The following is a 16,220-nucleotide window of genomic DNA, read 5'->3' on the forward strand; positions in this document are numbered from 1 at the left end:
TCATCTGGAAGTCCAAGCGAGCTAAGAAAAAGGCTACCATACAGAAAAATGAATGAAATATGCGACCACGTAAAGTGATTTATAGACTCTTACTCTGACCAGTAAAATATTGATAGAAGTAGACATGGGTGCCATGATGTCAGTGTAGTGTTCTACCTTAGTGGACAAGATGTCACGCAGATACATATTAAAGAGTGTTATTATTCTTTATAAAATTATTCTTCATAGAGTTACAGATGAAAAAAGGTTTCTCCTGCTCATGAGGCTAGGTGTTGGTGTCTGACCTAGGCTGTGATGGCTCCTAGGAAGCAACACCATCGCCTCTTTGTAGAGTGTCAGAAAGCAGACTTGCTGTGAAATGTTATGATGACATTGGAACAGTTTCAGTGGCTTATCTTGCAGTGCTGAGGCAGGTGCAACTGATTAACTCACCACTCTTTGTGAAGCCAAATCTAGCCCTATAAAAGGAATGCCAGTTATCAATTCCCACACTGTTCACGCGCAAGTAACAATCCCATCCCTTTAACGCTAATTGGAGGGGAACACAGAAAAAAATGCCAGCAATAATAGTACACACTGTATTTTTCCTACCCTCAGAGCTGAATATCTTTCCTGCAAGCAATCTGAAAAGCCATGTAAAAGTACATCTTGATCCCACAGTCAAGATGTCTGATGGTAATAAAAACTGACTTCAATAACTGGCCAAGAATTACTCCTGCTTTTGCAAAGCATTCTGAAATCCTTTCTCCTCCTTTTAAATGGCAATTCTTACACTTCAGAACCCAATGAAGATTTGACTCAGCTGTGCCTTCTGCTTTCGCAAGTTATTCAGGTACAAGAGTGTCATGACGGAGTCATAAGTACCAATAATGACTGCAGTCTGCATTCAGCTCAGTACAGGCAGCTTATGACAGCTTAGCCCTATAGCACCTGACTGAGCAATGCTATTCCTTCTTAGTGAAATTGGTTGCTTCATCTGAAACAGCACACATCGACCATTCAAGCAGGTATAGATTCAACAGAGCATATTTTTATTTCAGTATCTCCAAGGAAAAAGCATTCACCTAACTCCAGGTGATCAGAAGGATGTTCTCTTAACCAGAGGATCTACTACTGCACGGGCAATTCTGACTGGGAAGCTGTAAGACTCAGAGAATTTTTAAGCATTCCACAACGGTCGAGAGCAATCTCAACATGAGCCAGCAGTGTGCCACAGAAGTTGAGAGGGCAAACTCCATTTTAGGTGCATTAAACATAGCATAGCCAGCCAGTCAAGAGAGGCAAATTCTCCTACTATATTTAGCATTGGTGTGGTCTCACCTTAAATGCTGTGTGCAGTTCTAGGTTCAAGAATAAGGAAAGAATGTTAAGATACCTGAATGTGTCCAGAGGAGGGCAACAAAAACGGTAAAAGCTGGAAGATGGTAATGGCTAGAAGGCATATCTCATGGCACATGGGTTGTCTAGTTTGGAGAAAAGGAGGCTGAGAGGTAACCTCACTATTTTCTGCAGCTTCCTGAGGAGCGGAAGTGCGGAGGGAGGTGTTAGCCTCTGCTCCCTGGTCACCAGTGACAGGACTTGTGGGAACAGCACAAACCCAGGGGAGGGTCGGACTGGACATGAGGAAAAATTTCTTTACTGTGAGGGTGGTCAAGCCCTGGAACAGGCTTCTTAGAGAGGTGGTTGATGCTCCATGCCTGTCAGCATTCAAGAGGCATTTGGATAACGCCCTCAGCAACATGCTTTAACTTTTGGTTAGCCCTAAAGTGGTCAGGCAGTTAGGCTAGATGATCTTTGTAGGTCCCTTCCAACTGAACTGCTCTAAATGACTCGATGATCCTTGTGGGTCCCTTCCAACTCGGGATATTCTGATTCTAAATGGTAGACACTCCAAGCTCTTCCTCATTTTCCTCCCTCCACAAGGAAAGGTGACTGTGGAAGTCTGAAGTACAATCTGGAGAATAAGGAGGCTGAATATAGATTTCAAATGACTTGGAAGAAGAGAATCAGCACAACCACATATTGATGCTTCTTAGATAGCGTCTCATTTTAATTAGTATTCCAAATAGCAGATCAGTCACTTTGCTCATAGTAAGAACTCTTGTGAAGGTAAAACAAAAAAGTTAATTTTCTCAAGTAATAACAGTAACAAAAGAAACTATATAATGGAGTACTGAATTAAAAGCATGTATCTGCTCCCTAATTTCTTACTGCAGGTTGATGCACATCTATTTAGGAAGAACACTCCCACTAGTGCAAAAACCCTATGCTGCCATTTAGCAGAATGTAACCTAAAATAGAAAACTGAAAATATGAGTTCAAGTGTACAGAAAAGTCAAACAGAAGAGGAAAAAATATGCCAAGTGCAGGTTCAAGAAATAAAAGTGACAGAAGATTGCCTTAATGAACTAGTCACTAATTACAGGGGAAGAAGACTTCCTGGCAAGGAAGTCTCAGGGAAACAAAGTAGTTTGTTTATATAACAGAACCCTGTATGTGCCTGCAAACACAATTTTTTGTTAAGCTATACCTACAGAATTCAGACAGCAAAAGTGGCCAAAACTTCCAATGCACGGCATGGCATACTATACACCAGTGTTGGTGAGTATCTTTTATTTTGTACTTCCCAATATTCACTTCACAGTCTGAACAGTATTCTGAATTACCCAAATTGATAACAAGGCCTTATTTCATTCATCCAATTAATCCTTGTGTTCCAACAGCTATTCATATAATAGATGTCATGTTCACCTTCAATACATTCAGAGAGTGAATAAACTTCAATTCATCTCACCAAGCAATTTCTTCAGAGAGATTAATTACTCTAATTCCTAATTCATTCATTGCCAAAGACTGGCTAGGTCACTTCCATCACAAAGCTCATCACTTCTTTTTTCCAATGCACTTGAATTAATGCTAAGGTACAGACAAACAGAAGAGACAGAGGATTGTAGTCTTTTTTTCTCCAACTGCAACAATATCCTGTATTTGTTACAGAGTTTGGGATATTGTAGCAAATCTTATTCTCCTTACACTTAATTTCCATTTGGCATTAATGATTCTTCTGTTCTTTGGTAGAATTCTAGCACCAATTCAATTGCTGGATCAGGAGGTGATGCATAAAATGGCAATAAAGAGCTGAGACAACCAGTTTCTGGGGATACAATAGAGAAGCTGAAAAGAGCAGTGAAACCAGAGAATTAGTTCTTTAAAACTTTTGTGGTTTTGTAAGCCTATAGAGATGCACAAATTTTTGCACTGTTTGACCTGTGGCCATTATTAGTTAGAATGAATAAAACTTGTACGACTAACCAATAAATTAATTTTTGGTCAGCAGTTCAACACTCTTCCCATGTTCTTAACAGCTCAGCTTTATTTACAACACTATCTTCAGAAGCATGGCTGTTGCCACTTAAGCAATAAATATGCAACACTCAGCATCAGCAGAACACTTCCAGCCTTGTTTTGGTATCTTACAGGCGTTCCTATACTTAGGCAATTGTGTCAATTTTTTTTTCCATGACTCACATGAGTCAACTGAGCACCGATTAATTTCAGACCAGCCACTGCATTTCAAGGTTGTTAACATACTCAAATACATTGAATGTTTTGAAACATCTCCAGTCTTGTTTCTGACTGGATAGTGTACCTTAATCTTAAAGTATTATACTTAAGGTTACTTAAAATCCCAGGGGAGGAAAAAAAAAAGATACATTTTTTTCCTGCTGTAAAGCTCATAAAGGTATTTCTGTAGCTGTCACTCTGAAGACAACGTTTATCTTGTCTCATGACACTGCTCTGTCAGGATCTTTATTTTTCGGTTTTAGCTCTTATGAGACAGCCTATTTCTCAAAAATGGATCAGAAATCTTCAGGAACAAGAGTGACACTTGCGATGATTTTATCACATTTTGCATTTGCACATATTAAATCCACACCAGTAGTTAAAACACACAGCATGAGCTTATTTCTAAAAAAGCCTCAACAGCTTTGAGAGCAAAGTGAGCACACTGAACAGTTTTCCTTTTAAATAGAAGTTACACCATAACAGTTAAAGTTGCCAATACTACAGGAGTAAGAGGGCAAAACATAAGCGATGCTTATAGTCACTGTATCACCATCTACAAGTGAATAACACTACTCTCATCTCAGTCACTTGTTTTTTTTTTTTTTTAAAGCAATCCACACATGTATATTCTAACAAAGAGAAGATGAAAACCACAGCAAAAGACACGCTAGTCTCAAGCACCTCAGAACTGCACTGAAGCAAACTCTACTACTTGGTGGACAGAAGTACACTGAGAAATCACACCAGCAATGTCTTCCCTCTTCTCTAGGGAAACACCACACAGGGACAGTGGGTACTGGCTTTTTAAGTACACTTCAATATGAGAAGCAACAAAGCAAATGTCACTGGGTAAGAAAGTATGACTCAAGAAAAGTATACAAATATATGCCCCTTGTTGTAGCAGACTACATTTAGCTTTTGAGATATATACTAAGGTAAGACTTCAAAGAGATGGCTGAATACCTCCCACTTACCCCAGAAATAAAGCCACGCTTTCTTTGGAGCCAGAACAGACCATACACTAAAGACCACCTAAACTTCAGAAAAAAAGTTTGATAGCCTTAATAATCAAGGGCAAGTCCGAGAACTTCTGTCCTTTCCTTTCAGAACGCTATTCAGAGAAAACAGAAATTCTAAGATTTCTGCCCCAAAATGACTTTGCTTGCAGTGAACAGAGCTTTTGAAGAGCCTACACCAATGTAAGCAGATCAGGGTACTGGGTTAGAAAACAGGTACTTGCACTCAATAGACTTGTTACTGTAGCTGCTCTTTCTCAATATTTACCTTACTCCTAAAACCCATAGAAGGAAAGAGATAATAATAGAGATCCCACACTCTGATTCTGGATGCTCACGATAAGGATTTCTGAGAAAGCATTCCTGAACCATAACACAATCCACTGGTAACTTCAAAGTTTCTTTCAAGACTCTTAAAAGAAAAAAATATTTAGATTCGTCATTTCTCACCTATGGTATATATGCCATGAAACTGCTTAGGAGAAACATTTTACTGAAGTCTGTATTACAATACAGACTTCAGGGGGCACAGAAAGGAGGAGTTAGCTGCCATACAGGTGAAAAAGCATGCAGTTTTCAGTGCTCTGATCTTACAAAATTAATCATCTCATGAGTTGGTTGACCTTAATAAATGTATGCACCTCAATTACTTTTTGCATTGATTCTAATACCGAGGTGTTTTTTTGTTTTTTGTTTTTAATTCTCAATACATCAGAATTTAAGGGGAAAATATTTCAGTTGTTTTACTAGGACACTATACATTCTGTGCAGCACTTTAAATTCTAAGTAAGGGTATATTAATCTGAGTTTAATTCTTAATTTTAATCCCATCAGATATCAGATTCACTCTTTGACAGCTATTTTAGTATATTTAAGTGACATCATGATGGATGACGGGTTTTGTGAGTGATTTTTTGGGGGTGGAGGTGTTGTTTTAATTTAAAAAACACCTTTTTCTGGTTTAATCCTGCTCATCAAAAATACGTTCCTGAAACTGAAAGCTAGTTAATCAATACATGATCTCACAAGATCCTTTTTTTGCTCAGCTTCAAAGATCTTTCAACACCAACTTGCCAAGTCAATCTGTAATGGAATGAAAACTACTGGCCAGACCATATTTAATTTCCAGCACTTATCAGAAAATATTCACTTTAAACCTACAGAACCACTCTGGATCCCAGTAACAGTTTAAGAAAAGCCATTTCAAATTTCACCTGCAGACCTAGGTGAATCGTTCGTGTCATTATGAATAGAAAATAAGCTACCATGTGTGTCAGCTTCTATTGAAACAGAAACTTTGGCTGGGGAGGGAGGATGGATAGGAAAAATACTAACAAACCTTCCCACAGTAATGCTCCATGAGCAAGTAAGGCACTCTGAATAACAAAGTGACATATGAAAATAAGAGTGGTTGAGACACTGTTCTATTTTCAACTATTTATCCTGTTGTACCTATACAAAGCCTGCTGGATTCTGATCTTGGATCATGTTTTAGTGACTGACTCTTCAGCCCATCCTGAAGTGGGTTTGGTGTCACTAGCGTTACCTCTGTGGACAGATTATACCCTAGTGCAAGGCAACCAGATAAATAACTATGGCTACATGGGCCAGCTGAATGACGTCAGGACCATTATGTGTTTTTCTCAAGGTACGTTGCCATTACCCTAGGTCCTGGCAAAAAGCGCAGTAGTGAATCTAAAGGACGAAGTAGCTGGAACCCAACTCAAGGCTTTAGATCCATAAACTAACGATGACTTCTATTGCTTGTCTAAGCACGATAAAAGACAGATCTGAGAAAGGACTTATTTTTTTAAAAAATAATTATTTGTTTGTTTGTTTTTAACTAGAACTTTTATTAGTAGCCATGTTCTTTTTTCACAATATAAAGAGGTATCAGGTACGTCAAATCTTACCTAAGAAGCGGTAAGCTTTGACACAACTTCAGTTCCTGCAATTCTTATATAAAACATCCACTGTCTTGAAGGCCACATCAGGCCTTCAAGAAGAATAGAAGACCACTTTAGTTCTGACACATTATAAAGACAGCTTTCTTTTTGCTGTCTCGGAGTTGTGAAGACCTTATTCTGGCATGGACATAGTGGGCATCCTCCACAGAGATTACAAAGTTGCAATGTAGTTTCTCTACATAGTTGAACAGACAACTGTTGCCAGGAAGCAACAGAGTAGTCTTTGCTGATGCAAGCACACCCTGTCATCTCAGAATATGCTGATACAACACTGTATCCACCAAGTATCATGCCACAATTATGACAGTTGTCACATCCAATACTCCCTAATAGACAAGTTGAATTTACGAAAATTAGTCGAGTATTATTGGTGAATGACAACGGTCATCAGCTTCTGATAATTTAGTGTAAGCCTGATCATCTTCTTATTCACAAAGTTCAGAAGGCTGTAGAAGATAAAGATGTAATTATAGGTTAAAAATAATAATAATAAAAAAAAAAACAAACAGGGTATTGTAAGGATTGTTCTACAAAAGCCAAGACAGACGAATTAAGAAGGATGCTATTTTTGCCACTGTGTTTTTGATGGGAGGAGGGGGGTAAGGTATCTATCAAATATTTACTTACAGAAGGTATAAAACAATTAAGGTTTTGATACAGACAAACTTGGGGAATTCCATCATTTGGGTCAGTAAGGTCTGAAACAAAACTCAGAAATTCTGCTTACAGATTGAGCCACCTGTATTATGATACCTAGAAATCCTTCCTCTGATCTGCCTCATGCTTCAGATGTCTTGAACAGGTGCCTCAAAGCACCATAACTAGAGACTGGAACTGCCTGCAGCAAGAGAGTGAGAAGGCTCAATTTTCAGATGTTTTCTTGTCCTTTCCTTCAAGGGAACAGAGTTGGGACTACAAAAGCAAAAATGTAAATAAGGAGGATTTAGATATGTGACTCGGAACAAAGAATGAAATCTCCAGAAAGCTAAGAAGAAAAGAACAGAAGCAGACGTGACACTCTTAACTATTTTGCTCAACCAAAAAAAAAAAAAAAAAAAAAAAAAAAGACAAGGATCTGGGAAGCAGTAGTAATAACACACACACATTCTAGAAAGCCAGAAAGTTACTTATTTACAGAAGACAGGCTTACAGGGTTCTGAGCTCAGTTCAGGGGACACCTTAAAAAAAAAAAAAAAAAAAGAAGATAGATGCCAGGGCAGCACAGCACCACTACATTATCTGCCAGGCTTTATACCTGTCAAACCAAGAAGGAACAGCTACAATAACAGAAAATCTGAATGATACTTTCATTTACAAATAAAGACAAACTTCTTTCAAACACTTTTCAATTAATATAGGCTTCATCTTGCCCAACTGAGGATGACCTCTGAGCACCATACTTCTTTGGAATTACCTTCTGGAGATCTATACCTCAGCCTTCAATGATTTGGGACACTTTATTCCATCAGCTTGCCTACTGTCTGACTTTCAGGACAGCATGCTGTTTCCTGGATATTTGTTTATTTTTATGTTTTTACATTCTATGATAGATATTTATAATGTCAGGATTTGCATTTCTGAAGATAGCATTGTAAGTCTGGACAAACCATTACAAGAAAAAAAAGCTCGGGCATGCGTTAGCTATAAGACTGACCTTGTATTTCCACTGATAAATTGTAGCAGGGCAACACCTGCATTCAGGAAGATCCAAGCCTTTATCAGCTTAAAGAGACTCACAAAAGTCTAAAACCAAAACCAAATCAAAGCCTACATTATGTGCAGTAGTACCACAAGAGACCTAAAACCTACATGTTATAAGCATTCAGATACAGGAACTTTATTCGGACAAAGCTAAGGCTGGAAGGGAAAATAAAGTTAGACTTCTTCAGAAGGAAAGTAAAATTTCTGGTACTAAAAAATGGCGACAGTTTGGTACAAACTTTGTTGCGGTAAAATAAAGGTGCTTAAAATATGCTTAGATGACAGCTCCTGAATGTGGGAATTCTGTAATGGTGGATTAAAATGCATGCTATTTCCCTTCTCTAGCCAATAGACTTGTAGGACAGATTGCCAAGAGAAAACTCCTCAGGAGAGAGACAGTGAAAGAATACTTCCCAGTTGTAATGAAGACAGGGTCCATCATATTTCCCCTGCTGTTCCAAGAGGATGCAAGAGTATTTTAACTACGTAACAGCAGTTCTAAAGACTAATAAGGGATGGAGAGCTGCTGGCTCTCCATCAAAAGCAAAACTTCCATAAATAAAACCAAAATAAAACCTCCATTCAAAGCAAAACCAGCCAACAGTCCTCTGTTATCTGTCATTAGTCCTATCTAAGCAAGGTAACAAGATATTTGGAACTTGGCAAACACCATGAAAAATACCAACACTGGACTCTATTATGACACAGAATCACAGAAAGGATGAGATTAGAAGGCACCTCTGAAGATCATCTGATCCTACTCCCTTGCTCAAGCATGGGCACCTGAAGTGGGATGCCAAGGACCATGCCCCACCTTCAGTAATCTGAAAGTTTCCTGACCTTGAAATACAAAGCTGAAGAAGACCAGCAGCCTTGGACAAAAGATTATGACTGAAAACATGATTGATGCAGGACAAGATCTTCTCTGAAGCAACAGATACTTCTCAGTAGTCTCACAGAAGACTACATGATGTACTTGAGAGACATTGGTGCAGGATGATCCCAGACAGCTCTTCTTAGAAGTTAACTTGCTACTTCTCAGTTTGGTTGCCTTCCTCAACCCACCAAATCCTAAATGTTTCCTCCCTGCAATGTAACAGCTTTAAAACAATCATAATGATTAGCATCTCCTACCTTTCATTCCATTCCAAATAAATTAATGTGTGTAAACATTAAGAAGGGGTAAAAAGATTATTGGATAAATTGGATTGGAGAAGCTGAGAAGTCCTTGGCTTGGTGTAAGCACTGCTCTGCAACAACTAAAACATCAGCGTGTTATCAGCACTCTTCTCATCCTAATCCAAAATGTAGCACCCTACCAGCTACTAGGAGGAAAATTAACTCTGTCCTAACTGAAACCAGGACACCTAAGCAGATTCATTAGAAAGAGAGATCCTAACATCATTAAACATACATCAGTACCTAGAACCTCAAGCACAAGTGGTGAGCAGAACAATAAAGGGGAAATTAGCAGGTTAATTGGTGTTAGAGAACATACTGAGAGAAAAGATGTGAAGCAACCTCCTCACCATATCATTTGTCCAAATTCCAGATCCCAGTACCAGACTTGATTTGTGTTTTTATTTTTCTGTTACTGGTTTAAAGCACACAAGCAATTAAGGTATGATACCACATTCATTAACATGTAAGTGTTGGGTACTTTATATCTACGCTACCAACTTGCTCAATAATTTATTAACTTGGCCGATTCAGGTCTTGAAAGCACTCTCTCAAATTTCAGAGATTTCTCCAAGACCTTAAAGATTATCAGAATACTTCCTATGTGGGCAATCCAAAAGCACTGTGGCATATCCCAGCCTTCAAATGTGAAAACATGCTATCCTTCTCTCTTCTTCCTACTTTGGTATGCTGACAAAACACAAACAAAACACTAGTTCAAACAGAATGTAAATGATCTCTCGCCAAGGCCACAAGTAAGTAAAACATAATTCCAAGTGGAAAAAGCAAGCACACCTAAAGCTCAGAGGTAATACACTAAAAGACAGAAAAAGCATTGTCAGCACGACACTAGGGAAAAAAATCCCAAACAGCCCAATGTATTAACGACAAACATAAAAAGGCCACGTGTGCTAAAACAGGTCCTGAAATAAATCTCTCTCACTAGTGAAGACCTCACAGATCAGTAGCTGTAGTACACTGGAAAGAAAATCTTTCATATGAATTTACCAGCAGGTAGAGGTTATGCAGTATGCCATACAGAGCATGTACTAAGATCCATAAGAATAAGCCCTCAGTAAATACTGAGTGGATTTCTAACTCCATTTTACTAGAATGACAGGGAGATGAGGGGGGGAAGGAGGTGTTAACTAGAATGCCATTTTACTAGAAAGACTTCAGGATAAAGGTTCTGACAGGCAGCCTTTTCAGACAACTCTAGTATGTGATCTTTAAAATGTTTAGCAGGCTGACTACTAGTGATATGATCGTAACTAGATCTAGCAGCATGTTTTTATGTTGTCTACAGTCACAATTCATCACCATGAAGCAAGTCTATTCCATTTTCACTACAGTCTCAGAGAAGTATGATGCTCCAACACTTCTGATAAGATTTCATAGGAATTTAGAATGGAATCTATTCTAAAACTTTGAAACTACAAGCAGCAGTAAATTAGCAAATATTTTACCACAAAGTTTCCTGAGGGGATGAGTTCTCAAATGACTATCGAGATCCACACACCAGCAAACTGACTGCAGGAATCAGCTTCTTATTTCTCTCAAGGTAAAGAAAACAAAAACCAAACAAGTGAAAAATAAAACCAGAATAAAACAATTTGTATCTCAAGAACTCACCTTCAGACTTTAACTTCGTAAGAACGAAGATCAGGTAGTTGTTGAAATCTGGATACTGATTGAGTTGTTCTAGTTTCTGAGGAGAAAGACTGTTAAGGAAAAGTGAAATCTTCCATATGCAGCTTTTATAGCTTTCCAGACACAATTACTATTAAATTTATTGTGTGCTACTGTGTCATTTTAAATGGTTGTATATAAAAATTAAAATATTCTGAGTAAGAACAATCTGAAAACAGTCTGCAGTCTTCATAATGAAGCAATACCTTTTACTTGTGGTGAAATCTGAAAAAAAAAACCAACATCCAGGGACATAAACAGAAGTTAAAATATTCTTAAAGAAATATTTCTAAAAACACTATAAATCTGTTTCTGTATAGTTTTGAATTTCAGTATTTACAATCAGAGAAGCCCGCCAAACTAAGGAATCCACTGAGACACAATCCCACAATACATTTCTTGTTTTTCTCCGCCATAAATAAAAGCACTTTGGCCTATCAAAATCATAAATAGCTATTTGATTTTAATGCTATTCACTTTCTTAATACCAGACAAACTTTTTTTAAAAAATGACTCTAACTAGCTGCAGCCTGCGCTCTCAGCAATGAGAATTAATTTAATTGTAAATGCCTGGATATTTGTAACAAGTTTATGACTTGTTTGAGATGGTGGATAAGTATAGAGAACTGTTCTTCCTTATACAACCCATTTTCTAGAGTGCCAGCTTTCTGAATGTCTTACTAGCAATATCAACCTCTTCAGTATGTCCTTGGGGAAACTACAAGAAGAATTATTATGTTTCTGAAGAGCTGCAAAAGTATGTAGCTGTTTTTCTAAAATCTACCGCTTCTTCCGCCTCAAACTTCTAAGTATTCTGTGCTGTTTGTCTGGAAAAGCAATCTGGCATTCTCCTTATATCCTGTTCTTGCACCCTGTTATGAATTGATATGCTGCTCAACAATAGTATTGTAAGTCATAAATACGCAGCATCATCTTCAAGTTACTGACATACTGATGATACCTAGTAGGTTCACACCATCAAGAAGTTCAGCAAAAAAATAGTTTCTGAAGAACACTGCTTGATTCACATGCATTGCATTGATTTCACTTGCAATTTAGCTGAACCTTTAAGCAATCAAAATAGGGAAAACCTTAACCAAATTCATCTGTTTAGTCTCCATGTCCCACTAGGTACCTCACAGTTCTGAAGGATCCTTTTCCTTCTAATGACCAACAACTAATTTATCTAGTCTCAAACACAAACTTAAGAAACTTTTTAGATATTTAGGTTGTTTGCATTGAGTATTAACTTTGCTAGAGAAGCCAGTCCTCTCACCACTCAGTAACAGAGCAATGCACACTTATCACAGCTACAAGATATTTTGTCGTGAAACACAAGAGATGAGTGTAAATGGAAGGATGGCCATGCCACGTGAAAGTAATACTGACTGTTCCACGTGGTGCCTAGAAATGATAAAGCACATATCTCAAGATTGTTGTTATAGCTGCCATGCCAAACAGCTCTTTCAGGAGTCAAAAAAAGTAGGGTACTTTGTCTTGTAATTTTTTTTCCCTTCTCCACAATTCAGAAACATGACCACCAAAGCAGTGGGTTGAGAATTACTAACGAATGCAGGTCACAATGCCTCAAACATGAAGCAGCAGCAAAAGCAGGCAGAAAGAACTCAAAGAGCAGTATTAAATTAGAATACACCTCACCAGTCTAGGAATCAAAGAATAGCTAATAGGCCAGATTTTCCGCAACATCCTCTTCACCTACATTTTTCTTGGAAGAAAAAAAGAGTTAATTTTTTCATCTGACAAATGTTTGAAAGCCTTACTGATTCATAACCTAAATTAACAAAGGATTTTGGCTGACCTGTGCTCCCCCACTTTATTATATTTGAGTTCTGAGCACCTAAATGTCAGAACTGTGTCATAATGAAAAAGCACAAGTGAGTACACTGATAATCTTACATTAAATTATGGACTGAAAAGTCCTTCAAATTTGAAACCATTAATCGCCATCTTGCTTGGACGTGTTAATAAGTAGCACCCTACAATACAACAGCTATCATAAACGGACTGAAAGGCTATTTATTTATTTAAAATTACAGATCGTGACCTGTCAAGAGGTATTAAAACATTTTTCCAAATTATCAAGTGCACTTTTGTTAAAAAATAAATAAATAAATCTGCTCATCTTCAAGACAGACAACATCTACTATGTTGCCCATCCAACATTTACACTGATACTTTTCAAAAAAAAAAAAAAAAAAGAGCAGGTTTTTTGAAGATGAGCTGTGAAATGTCTTTCTACACTGTAACATCAGTAGCTTTAAACAGTTTCACATTTGAAATACTAAGGAACGCTTGCTCAAGCTTGAGGCATTATCAGAGCGCTTCAGCTAGCCATGCCGTATGGTATTTTCCAAAGGAAGAAACAGCGTTTTACAAGTCTAAGGCACAGCTCTGAGAGCAGGGTGATTGATATCAAAACTCACTCTGCTTTTCAGATAATAGCAGAAGCTGTTCTGTGCTTGGCCGTATGGGTTAGCAAAGTGCAGAAGTTGAGTAAATTTGTCTTTAAGCTAAACTCTTAAAATAACCTTACCTACAACGGTTCTTACCTACGCGGATCAATTCTGGTGCCATCTGCTAAGACCTTCGAGCACACGCCTTAAATAAAAAGGGAGCGAGATAATAACCCCGAAGGGGTGGGAGATGACAAATTCGCACCGCCGGGCGAATCTCAGGAGGGCTTCTGGGCATTTCGCAGCACGGATGCGGTTGCCCCGAAGGCCCGCGCGGGCTGGAATATTTTTCGAGGGCGAGCTACGCCTCCACCGCTCCCAATCCAAAAAAAAAAAAAAATTTAAAAAATTCCCTTTACATTTTTATTCCGCCATTTCATCGTTTCAAGACTGGGGGGAGGGGGAGGGGAAGGGGGGAGGAAGACGGGCGCGCTCCGCTGACAAAAACCCGCCCGGCAGAGCCGCCCTGAGGCGCACCCCCCCCACCCCCCCTCCCCGCCGCCGCCTCCTCACGGGGACCGCGGGCGGCGGGAGCGGGGCCGGGGGCTCCCCCACGGCCCCCCCACGGCCCGGGAGGCCTCGCTGCGGGCCTGGGCCCCGCCGCGGCCGTGCGCTGGCGTTGTCCCAGCGCGGGGTAACCCGGTAACGCGGCCGGCCCCGCCGCCAGCCAGGGGCCTGAAAGGGGAGCCGCGGCCCTTGGCGGCGGGCTCGCAACAGGTGCCCGGGGCCGCGGCTGGGGCTGGGGCCGGGGCCGGGGCCGGGGCCGGGCGGCCCCCGGGGCCCGCAGGCCGCGCTTCTCCTCCCCCCCTTCTCCCCCCCATCGCCCGGCCTCCCCCGTCCCCGTGGCGGCCTCGCCCCAAGGATACTTGTTGCACGGCTCGCTGCGTGGTGGTGTCCGGCGACTGCGACTCCTTCAGCAGCTGCAGGATCTGCTGCAGCCCCTGCTCGTCGGGCTTCCACTCGTACTCCATCTTGGCTGAGCTGCGAACACACCGCCGACAACGGCGCGGGCCGCCCCTCAGCGGCGCGGCGGGGCCCAGGCCGCGGGGAGGGAGGGAGGGAGGGAGGGGAGAGGAGAAAGGAAGGAAGGGAGGAGGGAGGGAGGGAGGAGGGAGTAAGGAGGGAGTAGGGAGGGAGTAGGGAGGGAGGAAGGGAGGGAGGGCGCAGCGCGACGCCCAGCCCGCTCCCCGGCCCCACCAACCGCCCCCGGGGGTGAGGAGGGACGGACGGACGGACAGACCGACACCGACCTGCTGCTGCCTCCTCCGCCCGGCCGAGCGCACTGAGTCACGGCGGGGCTGGCGGCCCGGCCCCGGGAGCCGCCTCCTCCTCCTCCTCCTCCTCCTCCTCCTCCTGCTGCTGCTGCTGCTGCTGCTGGTGGCGCCGCCGCCGCTGGGTCCTAGCGCCCGGCCGGGCCGCCCTCAGCCGTCCCCTGCCGGCGACAAAGCGCCGCGAGCCGTCAGCGCCTCCCCCTGCGCCGCCGGGGGAAGGGAAGGGAAGGGCAGGACCGCACGGGGGGGGGGGGGGGAGGTTTTTGGGAGAGAAAGCAGCCCCGGGGGGGGAGGGAACAGCGCTGCGAAAAGGCAGCTGGGAACTAACTGCCCTGAGCGCCCGGCGCATCCTACCCCAAAATGCAGCGCCACGCGTCTCAGCTCTACATTATCAACCCTCTTTTATCCGCCCCGTATCCACACATTCCTGCTTGTATATATTATACACGCGCCAGCGGCCAAAATATAAACACATACTGCGTGAGACTCCCGCAAAATATGAACGTGAAAGCCTGCAATGCCCTGATCTCAGTCGCTGTGTTTGTAAGCAGCCTGCTCGCCGAACAGAAAACTAGTTTCGCTTTCTGCCGCCTCTGCTGCAGCACAGCGCTGGGGTTGAGCCGCACGTGCGCTGCACATCGCAACCCTAAGGACTGAGGCAATGCCGAGCGTGAGAAACTAAGCTGTGTTTTTGCCGTAGAGAACTAATTTTCTGTATTCCAAGGTAGTTGTGTAGTCGTAAGAAGAAGAAATGCTAAGCAGGTAAGTGGACAGTAGAAGGCCTCACTGTTCCAAAATAAGGCAGAAGCTTGAGAAAAGCAGGATGAGCAGCGTGAGAACAGCAAAACAAAGATCACAGGTTCTCAAAGCATAAGAAAGGAGAAATTAAAGGGTTGAAAAAAAAAAAAGAAAAACTGTACATGTATGGTACAGAGAAGCGTCGAGTAGCTTGCGAACCTGTAGTACTCAGGCAATGAGGAAACAGGGGAGGTGATCAGGCATCGGGTAATAGGAAATAAGAGGCTATGATTTGTTTACTAAAATGCACTCCTGATTGACAGGACGCCTGCCACTGCAATTGTGAATAAAATAGCTTCACAGAAGATCCTGTCTGAAAAAAATTATTTGAGATTTTTCTCACACCAAGGCATCAAGGACAGGGAACAATAGTGATTTCCAGGTAATTTGCTGTGTAACTCTTTTGTCTCACCTCCCCAAAGCTCTCAATTAAATCAGTATTTAAGTTACAGTCAGCTGGTACTAAGAAGTGTACCTAGCCAACTTGCCTTCTGTTAAGGTGAGCCACCAGCCTTGCAGAAGGAGCCAAAACCAGTACCCACAGCAAAACAGCAGAGC

General features: G+C 41.5%; 1 protein-coding gene across 2 annotated transcripts in view; it reads right to left on the reverse strand.

The window, feature by feature from the left end:
• TNPO1 (transportin 1) overlaps positions 1-14,972 on the reverse strand; it is a 60,540-nt gene extending 45,568 nt beyond the window's left edge. Inside the window, exons 1-3 of one of the 2 annotated variants that reach the window (XM_082783238.1) lie at positions 14,844-14,972; positions 14,460-14,574; positions 11,063-11,138 (exon numbers count right to left, since the gene is read on the reverse strand). In XM_082783238.1, coding sequence (XP_082639364.1) covers positions 11,063-11,138; positions 14,460-14,564 — 181 coding nt within the window. In that variant the 5' untranslated portion in view covers positions 14,565-14,574; positions 14,844-14,972. Of the gene's footprint in view, positions 1-11,062; positions 11,139-14,459; positions 14,699-14,843 lie in introns of those variants that run through there. The other variant, XM_082783237.1, reaches the window with a different exon arrangement.
• Positions 14,973-16,220: the final 1,248 nt, after the last annotated feature.

The sequence above is a fragment of the Aythya marila genome (assembly GCF_965140915.1).
Source record: "Aythya marila genome assembly, chromosome: Z".
NCBI classification, from domain to species: Eukaryota; Metazoa; Chordata; class Aves; order Anseriformes; family Anatidae; genus Aythya; species Aythya marila.